This window comes from Thamnophis elegans, chromosome 11 (assembly GCF_009769535.1).
Source record: "Thamnophis elegans isolate rThaEle1 chromosome 11, rThaEle1.pri, whole genome shotgun sequence".
Lineage (NCBI taxonomy): Eukaryota > Metazoa > Chordata > Lepidosauria > Squamata > Colubridae > Thamnophis > Thamnophis elegans.
In genome coordinates this window covers 27,062,540-27,083,522 of record NC_045551.1, presented here as the reverse complement: position 1 = coordinate 27,083,522, position 20,983 = coordinate 27,062,540, and the positions used below count along the sequence as shown (strand labels likewise).

The 20,983-nt window shown below is 36.8% G+C and overlaps 1 protein-coding gene across 1 annotated transcript in view; it reads right to left on the bottom strand.

Annotated features, from left to right (window-relative positions):
• Positions 1 to 238: 238 nt before the first annotated feature.
• The window catches only part of NLGN4X (neuroligin 4 X-linked), a 233,906-nt gene continuing 213,161 nt past the window's right edge, over positions 239 to 20,983 (bottom strand). Inside the window, exons 4-6 of the mRNA XM_032227020.1 lie at positions 14,534 to 14,719; positions 9,277 to 10,066; positions 239 to 3,949 (exon numbers count right to left, since the gene is read on the bottom strand). Coding sequence (XP_032082911.1) covers positions 3,106 to 3,949; positions 9,277 to 10,066; positions 14,534 to 14,719 — 1,820 coding nt within the window. The 3' untranslated portion in view covers positions 239 to 3,105. The remainder of the gene's footprint in view (positions 3,950 to 9,276; positions 10,067 to 14,533; positions 14,720 to 20,983) is intronic.

Here is a 20,983-nt window from a genome sequence, read left to right as displayed (position 1 = left end):
TGCAAAGTCTTGGCAAGATTGGTTACAGTATTTATCTTTATCCAAGTTATCATTTCAACACTTACCTAGGTTTATCGTTAATTTCAACACTTTTCAAATGTTGACAAGTGCACACATTACATCCATATGCTCACATACATGTGCACACGCTCACACAGATATTCAACATGATAGTTTTACAAAAATGATAAACACGTAATTCTTTGCACAAAGCATTAGAAAATACTGTGATATTTTATTATTAAAAATGCTGCTGAAAAGTTTATACATATGTGTCCAGCCATATATATCTTCTGTCCTTACTTAAGGCAAACCAAAAAGAAAAAAATGAAGAAATAATAATAAAAGAAACCCTGTGTGCCTCTTAAGGTTAAGAAGAAAAGTCTGGGATTTTTTTTCCTATTCTTTAAAGTATCCTTTGTTGTTATTATTATAATACAATCCTTTGAAGAGCCTAAAAATTTCCATTTATAAATCATACATCTGTCCCGATGTATTAAATTATTAAAGTGACATCATCTTCATTGATTTTTAAAAGCTAAAATCATTCACTTACAGAAATGGTTTTATCCAAATGTCACAAGCCCGACACATTACTGTACATATTGCTAGCAGAAAACAACTGGAAGTACTAAACAAATACCATAATTCACATAACAAACATACCCATCTGAATAAGATGCCATCGTTTTCCTTATTATTCCCCTCTGAGTCATGAAGAAGTGTTATGTTTTAGTCATGATGGCAAAGATCCAGCTTTAGACAGCCAGTGTCACGAAGTGATTCAGATACTGGGCAAGGATGGAGGAGACTCAATTTCTAGCCTGCCTTCAGCTAGGAAAGCTCACTAGGTGACTTTGTGCCAATTCCTACTTTTAAGACCGATCAATTTCACAGGGTTGTTTTCATGGGGAAAAGCTGGAGGAGGGAATGTTATGTTGGCTGCCATGAGCTCCTAGTGGGAAAGTGAAATATAAAACTAACAAAATAAATACATTACAATTACATTTTTAAAAAAAATCAAGGAATGCATTGAGTTTCTTTGACTATTGGGTAAAAATTGGAACTGTTAAAATTTTACCCTGAGGGAAAAGGAAAGTATGTACTAATTTAATTTTCTAAGATGGAAGATCATGTTAACAATTCTATTAGGTCTCCAGCTGTTGTTTGCTACTCTAGGAACCTGTTTTTTGTCTCAGAATCAGCATGAAGCTGTACATATATTCCATACTCCATACCCAGCAAAACATCAAAGTAGCTATAAGTTAGAATAGCTCAAATTATCTATTTTAAAGCAGAAGGCATCCTGTGTTAACATTATGTGACATCACATCACATTTATATTTATTATTACAAAGATGATAGTATAGCAGTGTTGTGCCTTCCTCAATAAAAGAGAAACAATAGAATGTACACCCCAGGAAAGATGTGATCTTGTGCAGAGCAACTCTGTTCAAATATCTTTGGTTTCTACTTTTATAAACCATTTGTAACTCACTAATAACAATTTCTACTTTTATAATGTCTAATTTATTTTGATTGATTTTCTTTAGAATTGTCTTTCAACTCTATACAGAGATGCCAGGCATTTTGTTGGAACAGCTGCATTTCACATCACACTTCCCTGCATTTGTAGATGATGTGAATAATATTTTCTTATAGAATAATGATGAATTATGAAATGATCCAACCTCTTCAAAACAACTCACCCATTATACATTAATAGGGTTTCTCACTTGCTTTCTGTGATATCAAGCCTAAGCTTGATTAAAATAGGTCAAAAGTTTTAGCTACTGATCCAGCAAGAACTTAATTAATAGGAAAATAATATCGCCCTTTGTCTAACTTGTGTGATCTCCCTGTTCAATGTAGCTATATCAATTTCCCTTCTTTGCATAACCTTTTCTGCCATCTGCTAGAGCAGGCAGAATCTTATCAAAGAAAAAAAAACTGCTTTAGAAAATAGGCTGTCTGAAAGAAGCCAAGATTCATGGCACATCAGATACCAAGAACAAAGTTCCTAGATCAACTGAACAAGCTTGTTGAAATTCTTCCAATCTGTCTCTGTGTTGCAATATAATGGACGCTAACACAAGGAGGAAGGAAAATGATGGGATGGGGTAGCAGGAGAGGTTTCTTTCCTTTAAGGGAGGAAAAATAAAATCCTGTTTCCTATCTACGGATGCCTTAACATGCATCTATTCAGCCTGTAAAGGAAAATCTAGCAGGCCACATAGTCATCTGTGTCCTTTGTACAATACAACATGTTTTCCCAGAAATGAAACATTAGGAAAAAAATCTTTCATGTTTGGATCATCAGTAGTAATTAAGAAGAACACCCTCCTTATGTCTGGGAGGAAACATAGGTGGTATGATTAATGCTTATACACATAGATCACAACTGAAAGCACAATCTTTCTAAAAGCTTTTTTCAAACTGAAAACATCAATAAAAGCTTCTTTTTTAAAACTCACAGCTATGTACAATTTTTTTTTTACAAAGTTCCTTAAATATAGTTCAGGCTGGCAAGTCATCTCTTTGCACAGAACTATACATATTTACTGCATAGTCAGTCCTATTTTTTTTTAATAATAATAAAATCTTATTTCCCCATTCTGGATTACAGCTTCTTAGGATGGGTAAAAGCCCATGATGACGTCTTTTGTATAACAAGGGCCATTCATGGTATGGCACATATAGAACATTGTTTTTTTATTATTATTATTCAAAGGAAAAAAAGAAGAAGAAACCCTATACAGTCACTGGCTTTGTGTTTCAAAAGTTCTGTTTCTGTTTGTTACACTCAATATATATCCTTTTCTAGGAGACTTTCTTCAGGCCTCAACTCTTTATTTTCAATCAAAGTGGTTGAGATATTAAAGCGGAATCCTAATAGCAATGTACACATTTCACATTTCACAGGGTTTGAAAGGGTGATCTTTCTTGAATATCAGAGTTCCTATGGAAAGGATCTGAAGAAAATTATGACCATTCTGCTCCTTCACCTTTTAACTTTTCATTTCCACAAATTTCTTGATGGAGAATATGAATTCCCCCCCCTTTTTTTCTTATGGTTAATCTTCCAGGTGGTATGTGATGATTGAGCTATACTCTAGTGGTGGAATGTCCATGAGGCAAATTAGTACTGTTCTGTCCTCCACTGAAAGTGTTGAAAGTATGCAAAGGTTGCATTCCTGTTAATGTATTTGGAATCATGGTTATGGTATTGGGTGTCATGAGTGGAATATCATCTGGAGATCTTCTAAGAGTCAGGGTGTAATCAGGTGGACAGGTGAGTCTCAGAGTATCATGAGCTTGTAGTGACTCACAGTCATGATCATGCTCCAGTTGTTTCATCTGCAGTGACATAATTTCTTCATTCTGTATATGGGCAATATCATTGGTTGTGTTCCTTTGGGGACTGGGGCGTCTGTGTGTCTCATGACGTCGCTTGTCTTTCTTATAGTACAAGGCCGCAAATGCCAAAATGTTGAGGAATAATAATGATGCTCCTACAGCAATAGTAACACTTAGCTCTGTAGAATAATCTCTCTTGTTTTCTATCAGAACACTTGTATCCTCTGGAGAGGTTTTCTGGGTGTCTTTTGAATGCTTTGGATTGTTGCTTGGAGTCATTAATGGGCGTTTGGTGGTAAACTTCCCAGGAGAACGTCGGGTAACATAAGGGAATGATGTCATATCAGGCGGTGGCACCTTGGTTGTAGTGGAAACATACTGAAATATTTCATTCAAATTGTGCAGGTGTGGTACAAGTTCTAACCAGAAAGCGACTTTTGTTGCTCGGTAGTGATCTCGAACTCTGGGTTTCAAACCAATGTGCAAATAAAGTTGGTCTTTTGGGTTGTATTTAGACCAAGCAACTTCTTCAAAACGATTAGGCTTTGTATGGATGAATTTTGTATCTTGGGGAACAGGCTGGTTTGGATCCCTAAAAATATACAAATAAATAATATTAAAAACAATCATCTTACATATTCAAATGCATTACAAGAGCTAAAGTCAATTTCCTTACAATCGTTACTTGATGATATTTTGAATTTCAAGGTTATGACTAAAAAGCACAATCTGTTTAGATCAGACTTGCCCAAAATATATGCTCTGGATACATTTTATAATACTTGTACATTTGTCTAACATATGAAAGTAATACCTTAAGTTACTTTTTTTAAAAAAAGCAACGTTTCAGGAATTTTCAATAATAGCTCACAAATGCAGATTTCAATAATAGGCATGGACACAGGCATCCAGAAAGTGGGTAAAGTGTTAGGTGTGAAGGACCAAGTCTACATGAGAAGGTTCAATCAAACTAATTTATTGCTAAAAGCTTATGCACCTACTTAAGAGTTAGATAAGGTTCAATGACACTCAAAAGAAATTGGACTTAGTTTCTTTATGGATATGTAGGGATTCTAGGATGTTTCCCCTTTTCACTCAACCCCAGGTTTTGCCATCCCTTCTCCTACATAAAGGGATGAACTATAAATTGTGACATAATTGTGAAAAGGGGCTATTTTTTATGTTGAGTGGTATGTTTCCTCAAAATTATTTCTTTGTCTTCTTATTATCTCATCACAATCTAACAGATTCTCAGTTGTCCACGTACACCCAATTAAAAATATGTTTATAAATAACCATAAAACACATGTCAAGGAGGTTTAAATGTTTTTTCTGAAAGAACCCAGTTTGAAACATATTCCAGAAGGTGGCACATCCACCTCCGCATGCAAGAGGTCATTCCAAAGGGCCAGAACTGCCACTGAAAAACATTACTTCTGAAAACTCTCCATGACTTCTTGAAAGTGGAGAACTATCTGCTGCTTCTCCTAAACATGATTGTAACAGGTACAGTGGAAGATGCAGCTCTCTAGATAGCTTGACACTAAGTCATAAAGCATTAACATCAACAATTTAAATTTTACCTACAAACTAACGGGCAGTTAATGCAGGACTCACAGTACAGGCATAACATGCTCCAAACAATAACTACAGATAAGTATCCAGTCTGTACTAAATGACGCTTCAAGTACGTTTTTAAAGGTAAAGTCATTCAGTTATTACTGTGGCTTACATCAACTACCTATGAACATAGAAATCTCTTTTTTAAAGGCTAAAAATGTCAAATCTTGAAAGTTGTAATTACGGTGTTGGATATCTCCCTTGTAAAAACTAAGAATTTTGAAATAAAGAACATTAAATGTTTTGAGAATAGAATGGATTTTTTCTATTTTCTCTATACATACATAGTCTTTACTCATTTCCTTGTCATAGGAAAACTAGTTCCCCCCCCCCCAATGGGGTATCATTTTAATTATAGAGGGTTGTTAAGGCAAATCACAATAAGTATCAAGCCTTTTTTTGTTGTGTTCACTACTGCTTTTGTTGGAACAGCAGTAATTTGTATTAATGGCTACTGAAACAGAACATGTTTCCAATGTCAATAATTTGACCTGCAAGTATAAATTGGTATAAAAGCTACAACTATATTTCTGCAACAAATTGTTTCAGGCAAAGGTATCAAACATGATATAATGCAAATCACCATCAATACTGTACAAATATAACTTCATTTGAAATTATTCAGGCTACATTGTACGTTTCCATTAAGTTACCCTTCTGAAATTGGATTGTACATTGTGGATATCTGTATTAGATTTTGCTACTGGGGGAAAAATGCAGTGTATGTGAATTTCTCTTTTAGATTTATAGATTTTTAGATCTAGGTTTTTAGATTTCTGGTAAATATATAAATCGTATTCTACCTTCTGATCTGGTGTACTATGGACTATCACTCTCTACTTTAATTGGATCCAGTAAAAAGTATGGATGTGATATAAAAAGTCCTTGGTTACATATTCCTATACAAAAACAGTTATAAGAAAGTTTGATGGGATATTCTCATACCATCCTAAATATTTTTACAATGGTTTCACTGCTCAATATAAAAGGGTTTTGTACAGTTTCTATTAATTGTTAAAAAGGTTTCAAGTTCCTTGCTTTGATTTCCATGTTTTGACTATATACAATAAATAAATAAATAAATAAATGGCATCTATCTGCCAACCTACTACCTACCAAACACACACACACAAATGCACAATACTAATTTTGCTATATACAAAAATAGTTGTGGATTTTCACATTTTTATTAATCCCTAGAATTTAATTCAGCTTCAACTGGACAAAATGGCTCTTGCTCAAATCAAATTCTTCTTCTAAGAGTGAAAGACAAAGGGTGGATACAAATGGGTGGGTCAAAATTTAAAGGTAACAAAACACTCCCTCTGATACCAAAGTTTCTATCTTTTTCCCAAAGAGAGGAAGGAATATTTCAACTTCAATTTGTAGCTCTATCATTGTTAGGGATGTCTTGAGAGTTCTTACATTGGGTTTCCCACATCTCATTTACTTAAGAAGAAGCTTGTAATAGCAACTTTAAAATGCATTCTGGAAACAAGATAGAACTCCTAGTATGTTTGAATGATTTCACTTAGATACAAAGTGCTGTCAGCTTTAGTTACAAGTTGAGTAAAAGAGATGAAAGGGAAACAAGGAACTCTTGCTATGTTCTTCTACATAAATTGAAGAAAATTCCATGAAGTAGATCAATGGGATTCATTATGATGTCCTTTTATTAGCCACAGTAACAATAGCTTCATCCTGTTTTTGAAGAATTGAAGCAAAATATTTTTTATTGTATTGTATTAGTATTTTATAAAAAAGACAATTTTTATAAAATACTGTTGCTTAGGGAACAATTACAGATTCTTCTTTAAAATTGGACAAATATGTGACTATATTTGGTGCATTCCAACTTTTGTGCAGCATTCTGTCTTCTGTTATAAGCTTTATTATTTTTTCCTCTGGTTTCTCTTGACATATAAATGCTTTTTCAATAAGGTGGTAAGATGCATAATGTATTACACTGAATTGCACTGAGTGTTCTCTCTCTCACTCCTCGCTTCTGTATAGTATGTAAAATGTACTTGTGGTTTGAAATATCCATAACTACTATAAAATTCTCTCAAGGTTTTCTATTGTTTACTAATATTAAAACTAGAATTAAATTTTAGTAACATTGTATATTAATCTAATGAAAATTTCCTTTTAAGTAAGATCTCCTAACATTCAAAAGTAACTCATTGTGCTTATATCTGAGTTACTCACAACAGGTAATCCTCTACTTACAAAAGTTTGTTTAATAACCATTTGAAGTTACAATGGCACTGCAAACACTGACTTATGACTGTTTTCACACTTACGACTGTTGTAGCATTCTTAGTCACATGATCAAAATTCAGATGCTTGGCAACTGACATCCATTTATGATGGTTGCACTGTCCCCAGGTCATGTGATCACCTTTTGTGACCTTCTGATAAACAAAGTCAAAGGGGAAGCCAGATTCACTTAAAAATCATGTAACTAATGTAACATCTGCAGTGATTCACTTAACAACGGTGGCAAGAAAGGTCATACAATGAGGCAAAATTCACTTAACAACAATTTCTGTTAGCAACAGAAATTTTGGGCTTAATTGTGGTCATAGGTTGAGAACTATCTGCATAGGACAAGATTCCTTTAATCTATGCATTTTGCTTTAAAATATGCAAATAGTGTATATGTTCCTCAACAAAGAATTCTATCTATTTTGGAAAACAGTCACTTTGTCCTAACTCAAGTAATATACATTCTACAAGCAGAATTGGTATCCCTCCTGTGTTAGGTGGAAGCAGCCAGTCAAATTCAGAAGATTCTGAAAAAAAATCTAATATCTCCCTATTTATTATTTTTATGGGGAAAATGGTTAGAGGCCAAAGTGGGATTGATCTATCTGTCCATTCATCCATACATCCATTTTTCCATCCATCCAAAATTTAAGAATGCTGCTTAAATTTAGTAGTCAAGGAAGAAGTATATATCATTTTTTAATGTAGAGAAGGATATGTTCTCTCCTGATGTCTTTGTGGAACAGAAACAATTGCTTGCTTTTTCTGATGGTATGTACTATGCCAGTCTGACTTTCTTAAATCCTATGAAAGCCACTTAAGCTCCTGAATGAATCAGGACACTATGTTTTTCTCTGAACTGTCCAATATTGCTGCGTACCATTTTCTGCACTGCAGTAGAGCTGCTGTTCAGAAAGCTTGGATTTGCCATAAAGGTTCACTGGAAAGATTTATTGGCCCTTGGTGCACTGCAAGGACCTTTCTTAAAATTCAATACTAAGACAAGAAAAGAGAACGAAAAAGAAAGTTTCAAAACCTGAAACAAAACAACAACCATCACTCCTATCTAGAGGGGAAAATACTGCATTAATTAAGATATTTATATAAAATGTTTTCTGTTAGCTTTACTGGTAAGTTCCTCTGATCTATTGTAGCATTATGTTCCTTTCATATGCTTTAAAAATATATTGGGAGCTTTCACATTTAAGAAATTAAATATTAATTTTAAAATTAATCATATACCTAGATGAAGGCAAACATATATATGATCTTTTACCCTTTAATTTTAAAAAGGCAACCAATTAATTCTATAAAGAAACCATAGTGGCAGTCTTGATTAAATCTTTTTTTTTTCTTTGTAACACATCATATGCCCTAGGTGTTATGGGAATATGAAATGGTGAGAAAACAAGGCTGAAATAGACAAACTAACCACATTGTTGCTATCTATGAAACAATTTAATGTGACAAAGGTATCTCTTAGCCATAGCAATATCTGTCTACAGAAATCAAATGTGTTTGATTACTGAATTATATTTTGTATTGCAATTCTTCCAAATAAATGTACTTTTATTGCCAGAAGTTGAATGGCAAGAAATATGATCTGTAGTCCTAATAATACCTATGAATGATGAATCTGCTTTACTGCCTTGCCTCTTTTAAACTGGGTTGGTGGAACAAGGCCTATTTTCGATAAAGATGATTATATTTGACTGTATACAGGTATGGACTGTACCTTCCAAGGTCGTGAAAGCTATTCAGAATAATTTGTAAAAAGAAAGAATAATGACTCCTAATCATTTCACATATATAATGGTCATAGTCCCAAAAATCTACATCACGTTAAGCTAGCCTTGATTGTACATTATATTGGGAAAATACTGCTTTCCTTCTATAGCAAGGTGTCCACTGTGAAACAAGGGCAGGTCCAATGAGAAGGGTTTTATAAAAATATCAAAAGAGAAGATGTTATCATTATAACTATATCATTATAAAGCAATGATATGCTTAAAATGTTAGGTGTCATCCTACCCTGTTTTGGCGAAGTTTGTCCAATAGGTCATAACAACCGCACTGAGCATGACATCATTCTTTGAAAAGTTGCAGTTGAATAATTCAGTAGGACCAATCATGGGGATACCAAACACATAAGGGACTTCATCACCATGTGCAGAATCAGCCCAACTGGGTTTCATTTCACTTTGGCAATGGTGATAAAATGCATAGAAGTATGTTGGAGAACCATATTGAGCATGGAGGTCTGCTGTGGCAACAGCTGGTGCAACCCATTGGTGGTCAGTAAAAAGTGCTACCAGGGTCTTCCTTCGTGTTTCAGGATTCTCCTTGTCTGCCCAATCTGTGTACATGAATTTAATGGTTTCTCTTAGAGTATCTTTCCCTTCTGGATAACCATATAGATTGTCCACAAAATTAGATACGGAGAAATCAAAATCATTCGGAGATATGCCTTCTTCATTATCCACAATTCCATCTACAAATTTTAAACCTTCTCCTTGATTTACACCTAGCATTATATCATAGTTGAGGAATTCTCCCTGTTCCATTAGAATCTGTGGGTCATCTGGAATTACATCCCCATCAATCACAGGCCCAAAGGCAATATGGTATGTAGCTGGTGTGATTGTTTGCTGAATTAGTTCTTTGTAGTTCTTATTCCGAAAACATTCAACTAAGTCTGTAGTGTCCAAAGTGTTGCAGCCCACTTTTTCTGCCAAAATTGCAGTGTACTTGGCAGGCTGGTAATTCACTGCCCAGCTGGACAGGGCTGTTCCACTTTGTATGATTGCTTTTTGGAACAGACCTGCAGGTGCAAAAGTGAAAATTAAAATACACACACACACACACAGATACAAAATTGACAAAGCAAAAGAAATATTTATAATATCAAGAAGAAGTACCGATTAAGTGAAAGCACAGTTCAGTTTGCTTAGAACAATGTCAACAAAACACTATTGCAGTCTACTTGCCAAATGGTAGCTATATTTCCTCTCATATTCAATGTTCATTATATAAAAAAATGAAAACCCCAATGTGAATATCTAGGGGGTGAAATTATTTCTGAAATGTACAGTACATTGAAATAATTGACTCCAATTTTCACTGAGACCATCTACGGAGCCAGATGTTACTGCCTCTTGCTAACATAGATACACGTTGATAGCAATTGTTATCTGGCAACAATAACTTTTTTTATTTTTTTAAAAACCCTGTAATGCTTTTGACATTTATATCTGGGATTTGCTAAACTTCACAAAATCTCTTATACATAAGTTACTTCAAAACAGAGAACTGATTTGACAATCGAGTCTGAAGATTTTACTCAAAGGAGTGATCCAATCGTCAATTTCAAATAGAATAGTGGAGTAGAATATTTCAATAGAATATTGTGCAGGCTAGCACAAATGTATATCTTCTTCTTTTCTTTTGCAATATGCATGGTTGACCAGTCTAATAATTGTGGCAAAATATTTTTGGATGCTGTATTTTTTAAAATGGAATTTCACTATGTGACAGAATTACTTAGTAATTATGAAGATCATTTGGTTCTTATTGTTTTATTTATTTAATCCATATATTACAAAAACACTTATTCTCATGACCTTCTAACTAGTGCATCATAGGGCAAGGAGATACCTATGGGTATCAACCCAAGGGGTGGTATAGATCTTGTATATTAGGAATAATAAAGCCAAGCTTTTTCCTTCTCCCCATTGAACAAAAACTAACTGTATATGATGTTTGATCAAATAAGGTCTGAGCAAAAATGAGTTGTACAACCAAGTGATATAAAAATTGGGAAGAACTAGTAAAATTTGCAATATTAGGATTCCTGGATATTATGTTTTTACCATATTTGATTCCCCTCATACAAATGTTAATAAAAAGGACCATGAGTAGCATGACCTTAATAACAACGTTAATAGAAAGTGGGAGAAAGGAAGCCATATTAATAATGGCAGAGGCTAGGGACAGAGGATTTGGAATATAAAATCTTGTTTCGGCATAAGCCAAGAGAGAAAATAGGAAGCTATGAAATGTTGCAAGTGTAAAAGAGTAATTCAGGTAAAAAAGAAAAAAGGATGGATTTGAAGGAAATAAATAATGAGTTGCTCCTTTATAAAAGTATTAAATATATCAATAAGCTATAGAATTCTTCCTATGACAAATTAACTAACAAATGTGCTCAGTAAAACAGTACGTGATGACTTGCTAAAAAACTAACTTCCGTTGAAAAACAGAAACATACGCTGAGGCAAGGTCACCATTTGGTGAGATAGGAACATTCATTGCATAGAGTGAAGCCACAAGGAAACAAAGATAAAATCACTGGGATTCTGCAGGAAGGGTCACGCTGACCCTTTGTAGTGTAAAATTAAAGGAATGATTTAGTAGATGGGGGGGCTTATTAGGCGTAGCATGCATTGTGTAGAAAGTATAAAATGTAGAGTATTGTTTTTTTGCTCTCCTTGTTCTCAATCCAATTTGGGAAGAGACTAGGAGGCTGCAATTGCAACCACTTTTTCATTTTTCTTAAATAAACCTTTGAATTGTAAACCAGACTTATTTTCTGCATTGTGAGAATTTTTCGATTTTAGATCTCACAACGGGAAACACAGTCTTGTGTTCTGCCCCCTTGTACTCACCTCATTTACCTAGTCAGCAGATCTGTGGTGGCCCTGGTCTCAGGCTGCTGCTTTTAAATGTCAGATCAGCCTGCAATAAGGCTAGCCTTACTGCTGATTTGATCCTTGAAGAGAAGACTGATCTGGCCTGTATCACCGAGACCTGTCTGGGCCCAGAGGGAGGTTTGCCCCTCATAGAAATGTAATCAGTGGGTTATCAAGCATAGCACCAATCTAGATCTCAGGGCCGGGGAAAGGTATGGCTGTTGTTATAAGAGAATCTCTAGTAACATCCAGGGGCACTGCTTGGCTGTGAGACCCTTTTTCTTAGGTTGGCTCAAGGGATCAGGTGGCATTGCTGCCACTGCTGTACCCAGCAGCGTGGCAGCTTCCCTACCCAGGTTCCTGGACCTCACCGCAAGGCTAGAGGTGGAATTCCCCAGGCTCATAGTCCTGGGGGATTTCAACCTGTCATCCCTGGGGTTGGGGGCAGCAGTAGCCCAAGATTTCATGGAAACCATGACTTCCATGGGCCTGTCCCAGGTCATCCAGGGCCCGACTAGGAATAGTGGTCACACACTCAATTTGGTGTTCTTGTCAGAACAGTGCCTACGTGACCTGGAATTGGTTGTCCTGTCTTTGGTCCCCTTGTCATGGACAGATCACAGTCTGGTGGCAATGAGTCTCTCAAGAGCTGAACCCCTCCCCCCGCAGGGAGACAGGATCTATTAGATTGGTCCACACCAAACCTGGATGGGTTCCAGAAGGAGCTCGGGATTATAACTGCAGATCTACTATGCAGTTTTGCCGAGCTCTTAGTCACTGTTTGGAATAGGAAGGTGACTGAGCCTCTGGATAGGATTGCACCCATGCAACCTCTCCTCAATCATAGACCTCTCTGTACCCCATGGTATACAGAGGAACTAAGAGGGATGAAATGTATGAGGAGACATCTAGAACGCCACTAGTGGAAAACAAGGGGATGAACTTGATCAAACACGCACAAGAGTTGCTATTAAGGTCTACCTCATGGCGATTCGTGCAGCGAAGTGTAAATACTTCTCCACACTAATTGCATCTGCAGATAATCACCCAACAACCCTCTTTAAGATGAGCCTCCTCCTCCTGGGGAAGGAGGAGATTGAGGTCCACCTGAAGGGATGCGCTGAGAATTTGCAGATTTTCTGGAAGACAAAATTGCTAGACTTCATTCCCAGTTAGGTGCCAGCAGGGTTGCTAGTCTGGCAGAAGCCCCTGAGGCAGCTTCTTGCCCTGTTATCTGGGAACAGTTTGACCCTGTTGTTCCTGAGGAAGTGGACAGGATCCTAGCGAGTATGCGTGCAAGCACCTGTGTCTTAAGACTCATGCCCCTCCTGGCTTGTGAAAGCTTCACAGGAGATGACAGGTGGGTGGACTCTGACAGTAATTAATGATGGGACACTGCCGGAGGGGGCAGTGTCCCATCATTTTAAGGAGGTTGTGGTCCACCCTCTTCTTAAAAAGCCATCACTGGACTCCACCCAGTTGGATAATTTCCGACTTGTTTCCAATCTCCCCTTTTGGGGGAAGGTTGTTGAGTAGGTGGTTGTGCAGCAGCTCCAGAGGTTTCTGGATGAAATGGGTTACCTTGACTGCTTACCCATCAGGATACAGGCCTGGGTTTGGGACAGAAATGGCATTGGTTACACTTTTGGATGATCTCTGGCAGGAGCGGGATGGGTGTAGTGCATCTATCCTTACTCTAATTGACCTCTCCACAGCTTTCAATACCATCAGCCATGGTATTCTCCTGGAGCGGCTTCGGGAGATGGGAGTGGAAGGCCTTGTGCTATTCTGGTTCACTTCCTTGTGGCTGGCATGACTGAATGCTGTTACCTTCCCACCAAAGGTGGTTCCTATTTTTCTACTTGCATTTTTACATGCTTTCCAACTGCTAGATTGGCAGAAGCTGGGACAAGTAACAGGAGCTCATTCCATTACGTGGCGCTAGGGATTCAAACCACTGAACTGCTGACGTTTCTGGTCGACAAGCTGAGCGCCTTAGCCACTGAGCCACCATGTCTCTTATATTAAGTTATTGGAGTCTTATTAGTTTTACTGTTTTAAATGGGGTTTTATACTTTGTAAAACACCTTGAGTCACCATGGGTGAATAGGCAGCAATATAAATTCAATTATAAATAAATAAAATAAACAAATACAGGTAGTCCTTGACCATTTGTGACCATTAGAAGTTATAGACACACTGAAAAAAATAAATTATGACATTTTCTACTTATGACCCAACACAACTCCATAGAGTTGTGATCAAAATTCGGACACGTGGCAATTGGCATGCATTTATGAATGTTGCAGTGTTTTGGAGTTATGGGACCGCTTTTAGCGACCTTCTGATAAAGTAAATTCACTTAACAACTGCATTACTAACTTAAAAACTACTGTTTTACTTAACAACTGTGGCAAGAAAAGTTGTAAAATGAGGTAAAATTCACTTAACAAATATTTCAATTAACAATATAAATTTTTGGCTCAATTGTGGTTGAGCATTACCTGTAGTGATTTCTGGAACTAATTCCTACTGATTTTGCAATCCATTCTTACTTTATGACTATTACAATTATATTATTTAACATGGAAAATGGTTACCTTCTGAATAGTGAGATAATGTCAAGAGACTAACACAAGATGCTCCAGCTCCTGATCCAAAAATAGTAACTCTTTTGGGGTCTCCTCCAAATGATCCAATATTTTCTTCAATCCATCTCAGAGCTTGAATTTGATCAAGTAATCCATAATTGCCTTTTGCTGCTTGGTCTCCAGTACTTAGGAAACCTAAAAATTAAAAAAAAAGAAAGGAAGGAAGGAAGGAAGGAAGGAAGGAAGGAAGGAAGGAAGGAAGGAAGGAAGGAAAGAATATTCACTGGTCAAGGAATGAGTTATTGGACATGCATATAAAATATTTTCTTCTTCTGATTTTCAAAAGCTTACCGTTCTACTTAAATGTAATTAATACAAGCTTTAAGGACCCAATTATTTTTTCCGTCAGGAAAATGAAGTGTGGCAATTTTTATTTTTTTCACATTTATTCTCCTATAGCAAACATGAATAGCAGATAGAGACTATGACCTTTTCACAATCATATGCTTTGTACCAGTTGTGAAAAACAACCCCTTTTCTCTAGGTTGTGATCTTGTCATCTAATGACAAGACCATTAAGGTTTGTTTTATATCAGTCAACTCTTGAAAATTGCATGGAAACCTTTTGATTCAGCACACAGTAGCAGATGTAACACCAGTTAACAACAATGAAGTCTGAACTGTCTGCCATCTGAAGGAAAGCTATGTAAAGGGGCTCTATACTCAAAGTTCTTAGTGGGAGTCTTCTGCCTTGGAACATTAAAACCAGAGGTGGTATTCTGCTGGTTTGGATCGGTTCACATGAACCAGTAGTGGAAATTGCAGGTGGCCCCGCCCTGGCTGTATGGTATCCCATTTAGGCACTTTTTAAAGCCAAAGCACATGCACAGAAGGCTGAAAGCATGCACAGATGTGCACTCAGATTTGTGAACCAGTAGGGAAGATAAGTGAATACCACCCTTGATTAAAATCCCAGGTATTTTGAAAAGTTATGAGCTTTTGGGGACACTTGATCATTTTTCCGCCTATTTCGTGATGTCATATTCTTCTTATAGGGATGTTATTGATTTTTCTATTTTCATTTTATATTTCTAATTGTAGCCTGCTCCCAGTCTTTAAAACACCTACTGACAGCATGAACATAAAACTAGCTGCTAATGGGGGGAGGAGGAGCCAACATTGCAACATTACATTGTGCGGACCAGGGGTGGGTTTCAAAAATTGTTCGAACCTACTCTGTGGGCGTGGCCTCCTTTGTGGGAGTGGCTTGCTGCCCATGTGACCAGATGGGAGTGGCTTGCCACCCATGTGACCTGGTGGGAGTGGCCAAGACGATGTTATTACTAGATATTACTAATTACTAGATATTATTAATATTACTAGATCATTATTAATGCATAGATAACTGCGGGACATTACACACCCACCCACACCCACAAACTATGACAGTGCTAGGAAAACACCAAAAAAATAAAAATCCCCCCCCCCAAAAAAAAAAGACTGCCAATGAAACCAGTTTTTTTTTTCCTAAGCCTAAGAACAGGGAAGACAAAGTCACTGGAATAAAAACCATCAAGGCAATGTGGAAAATTATAAAGGACAGGCACTCACAGAACCATCAACCACCTCAGAATTACCTAAACAAGGAGTGTCAGCCTCTGCTTCACTGTTGCTTCGGCTGCCATGAAACGGGGAGGGAGGGCATGGAAGAGTTCTGGAATTCAAGCTTCTGCAGAGGGGTTTTTAAAAAGAAAACAGTCTTCTTGGGAGAGGGAATGGGCTGTGCTCCTGGTTTTGGGGATTCCCCCCCCCCAAAGACCAGTTGCAAATCTCTCCAAATCCTTTTCAGGATTTTCTTTTTAAAAAATGCCTCTCTGCAGACGATCTTGAAAACCCCCACCCCATCTCTGCTTGCCTATAGCCTTGGAAGCTTCCACAGAGAAGCTTCTGCAGAGGGGTTTTTAAAAAGAAAACAGTCTTCTTGAGAGGGGGAATGGGCTGTGCTCCTGGTTTTGGGGATTCCCCCCCACCAAAGACCAGTTGCAAATCTCTCCAAATCCTTTTCAGGATTTTCTTTTTAAAAAATGCCTCTCTGCAGACGATCTTGAAAACCCCCACCCCATCTCTGCTTGCCTATAGCCTTGGAAGCTTCCACAGAGAAGCTTCTGCAGAGGGGTTTTTAAAAAGAAAACAGTCTTCTTGGGAGGGGGAATGGGCTGTGCTCCTGGTTTTGGGGATCCCCCCCCACCAAAGACCAGTTGCAAATCTCTCCAAATCCTTTTCAGGATTTTCTTTTTAAAAAAATGCCTCTCTGCAGACGATCTTGAAAACCCCCACCCCATCTCTGCTTGCCTATAGCCTTGGAAGCTTCCACAGAGAAGCTTCTGCAGAGGGGTTTTTTAAAAAGAAAACAGTCTTCTTGGGAGGGGGAATGGGCTGTACTCCTGGTTTTGGGGATTCCCCCCCACCAAAGACCAGTTGCAAATCTCTCCAAATCCTTTTCAGGATTTTCTTTTTAAAAAATGCCTCTCTGCAGATGATCTTGAAAACCTGCGAGGGATTCCCCCACCCCATCTCTGCTTGCCTATAGCCTTGGAAGCTTCCGCAACTTCACAGTAAAAGCAAGTAAGAACTTCTCTCGCTCGTGAGATTTTCTTTACTGTGCAAAGGCTTGCTTTAAAACTGCAGGCTCCCGGGGAGGGGGGCAGGGGAAAATGCTGCCCATATGTCCCCTTCCAAAGCAACCTTGCAGGTTTTCAAGATCATCCAGAGAGGCGTTTTTTAAAAAGAAAAACCCTGCAGGCACCCAGCGACAGGGGCTAGGAGCTAGGAACCCGGAAGTTAATTACTTCCGGGTTCACTGACGAACCGGATCGCAAGAACCGGTGCGAACCGGCAAGAACCCACCCCTGGTGCGGACTCAACAGTCCGAATCTGCCAATGACACTTTTGCCCCTGGACGGTCCAGCAGGACCTAAACCGTCCCGAAGAGATGGTGACTGGGAAGACAAGACCTTGCTGGTCGCAGGGACATCGCAAAGTCCCTGATCGACCCAAGGGAAGCGCTTCCAACTGGTGGCAAACAGGCAGCCCCCAGGCTGACATAGTTGGAGATGGCTCCAGAAAGAGAAGTGAAAGTGTTTCCATCTGGTGAGTTTTTTTTCTTTTCTTTTAGAAGATTGCCCCAAGAAACTCTTTTCTTAAGCTAAATTAGTCCCTTAAGCAAGAACAAGCGTATTTAATCCCTATTGGACTGCCTTAGAAAGTTTTTTGCTCTTGCTTATAACGATCTTTTGTGGATTGAAGTGATTGCAACTTTTCCTGTTTCTCTGCTTGAGATGAAGGGATCTTTTTTTTCTCTATTTCTTTTTACTACTTTAACTTTTTTGGCTTAAATTAAAACTTTTTTTTTACTTTAATAAATTTCTCCTTCTACTTGTTACAATATCATATTAAAGATACTTAAGGAAAAAGTTCTTAAAATAGTTGAATCTGCCACTTGGAAGCCCAAGTCTGAAGTTTTTTTCCTTCTGCTGTTGTAACAATGTATCCTTTGTTCACTCCTATCTGACTACACTGACTTTGCAACAGAAGTGTTTGGAACTTGTTTTTAAAATCTGATAAAGATCCAAGGTCACAAATAAGTCTACTGCTGGTGTGAGTGGAAAATATTTTGGCAAGAATTGAAAAAGAAAAGAAAAAGATTAGAACCCTCCTTCTTTGAAAACCATAAAAGAACATTTGCTTAAGATTTAAAATAAAAATAGATATATTCTTCAAAATTTGTGACAGGCTAGAGTGGCAGAAAGTACCAAATTTCTTTCTTTGCTTTTTCTTTATATTTCTTTTTACTCTAAAAACTGGATCAAAACTCACATGAAGAAAACTCGATAATTCAAAACATTTTGGCTGGACTTCAAAACATCTCAGAAGGACTTGAGAGATTTGACAATGGGACAGACTATGGGGTGTCACAAAAAAAGATGATGGGGTTGCAGCCCCAGAAACTAAAGAAATGAATGAAAATACAGAAAACAAAGATAAGAAGTTAGATGAACTTATGAATGGAATAAACGTGAGTGAAGATGGAAAGAAAGGAAGCTGGAAAAGTGACTTTGATAATTTGGTGCGTCACTCCAAACTCCAAGATGCAGGAGAAAAAGAAAGAGCGAAAAAGATGGCGTTAATAAGACAAATCTGTTCAGAAATAAACCTGACAACCAAAGTTAAGCTTACATTAATAACAACTCAAGGGCAACAAAACTACATGAGAGATTGTTTAAGCTACAAAGTGCGGAGAGAAGCCTTAAACCTGGAATGGTCCTGGAAAGAGAATCGACACAACAGCTGGCGAGAGAGGAAACACCATTTTGTTACTGGAAAGACACTGGTTAATAATGCTAGTTGATGGAAAAAAGCTAGTTAATTATTGATGATTAATAAGTAGAGATCTTAGTACTTTATAGACTGTCCTAGACTATCATTGAAAGTTTTTTTGTTAACATATAATTTACTATGATACTAATAGTGAAATGATAACCTTAGTTAGGATAAATAACCAGGCCATAGAAATGCTAATGTATACTTTTGGTGATTGTTAAGGAGAAATGTTAACATCTCTTAGATTGTCTTAGGTGTCTAATGTTTATTTTCTTAGTACATAATTAACTAATTTGGGATTGAGGGAAAAGTCCTATAAATAAATCTTAGTAATAAATCATTGTTTACAGACGGCTATAAAGATATAACATTTTGCAGGCCTGTGGAGAGGAGAGGTGAGATAAACAGTAAATAACTTTTAGTCAACTACAATAATAACAAGGAAATGTTAATGGATAATATTTAATGACACATACAGGTGTGTTATGGGGGGGGGATGCTTAGATATCTTACTTAACTGAATTTGTTTTAGAATATGTCATAAAGGTGTAATGTTATTGGAGATCTATTGAAACTGCAAATGAATGCCAGTAGGTGGTTGTGTCTTTAAATATAAATGATTCTAGATAAAAACATGTTTAAATAATGGTAACCAAATGAGAATTGTGGTACAGGGATAGTAAAATACATAATTTTTCTTTCTTGACTTAAAATGTACAACTCGATTTGAATGAAGTATATGTAAGGATTGTGGAAGAAACACACGGAATATATTTGTAACCAATACGCTTTCTACAAGATGTAGCGAAAAATGGTTCTTTTTTGGTGTGTGTTTTTGTTTAACTAAAACAATAAAAAAAATTCTCAAAAAAACCCCTAGCTGCTAAGAATAATAATTCATAAATTCATTTGATTCTCTATCTTCTTAAATAATGCACAAAATAACAATTCTTTATGGACTTAGTAAGAGGTAAATAATGATGAATAGACCTGCAAGTACTGCACAGTTAATTGAATAGGACAAGATTTTGAACAAGAATGTAGGTGAAGCTAACTTTTTCACTTTGGGTACTCAGACTTCAGAGATCTCATAGTTTAACAAATGAGAAGGATTTTGGGTTTTTTTTTCTGCAGAGGATGGGGAAAATGTAAAAAAGCATCTGGCTTCCTGTCATGCAAACCCCATTTACACTTTTATCTTTTTATCAGATTTTGAAAATGGAAATGAGCCATGTTTGCAGGTGGCCTTGTAATTCATAAGGCTGTCAAATTCATAAGCTTCAGATTTTCTTGGATTTGCTGAAAGCAATTCGCTTGGAACAGTTTGAATTTCACAGTATATAGCTCTCTAAGTCCTAATTTATCATTTTTATTATCAAATTCTCATTTGATATTTTAAAACTTTTTTTTTACTTCACAGGCATTATTTCTACAAGCCCTTTCAGAATTGCTGCATTGATATAAAACGTAATGTAACTGATGGAAAATTCAGACTTCATCACTCCCACTTGAAACACTTGTAGGCACCCAACAGTTGAAAAGGTGTCATCAATTAGCATTTGTAAATTATCATAACGGTAAATATAGAGCAAGCTGTCAACTGGAAGCTAAAGAGATTTTTGAGAGCTTTCTGTTCCACAGAGATATTTTAATGTTATTGCTTGTTGTTTGACATGGATGGAAGATTGGTGACTCTGAGAAATAGGAGATTATTTGAGTTGAAAGGACATTATTTGAAATTTAGGTGCCCTGCCTATCTAATGTAACAACACAAAGTTAAGACTAATATACATTTTCAAAATCATTTTGTTAGGCATGCCATATTGAAGTTTTGGAACAGGTTTAAAGCAAGATTGAATCCCAAAATTCTTCTATGATTGTCATTCCAAGAACCTTTTTTTAGAAGATAAATGATATTCACACCAACTTGGTTGACCTACACTGATTAATTGATATTTTTTGATGGAGAACTTAGAAAAGCATTGGAAAAGGAGTCTTTTACTTTACTTTTACTTTGCCCATGATTTTTTTATGCTCAGTTGACAGAAAGATTTTAATTGGATAAGAAGAATTTTGACT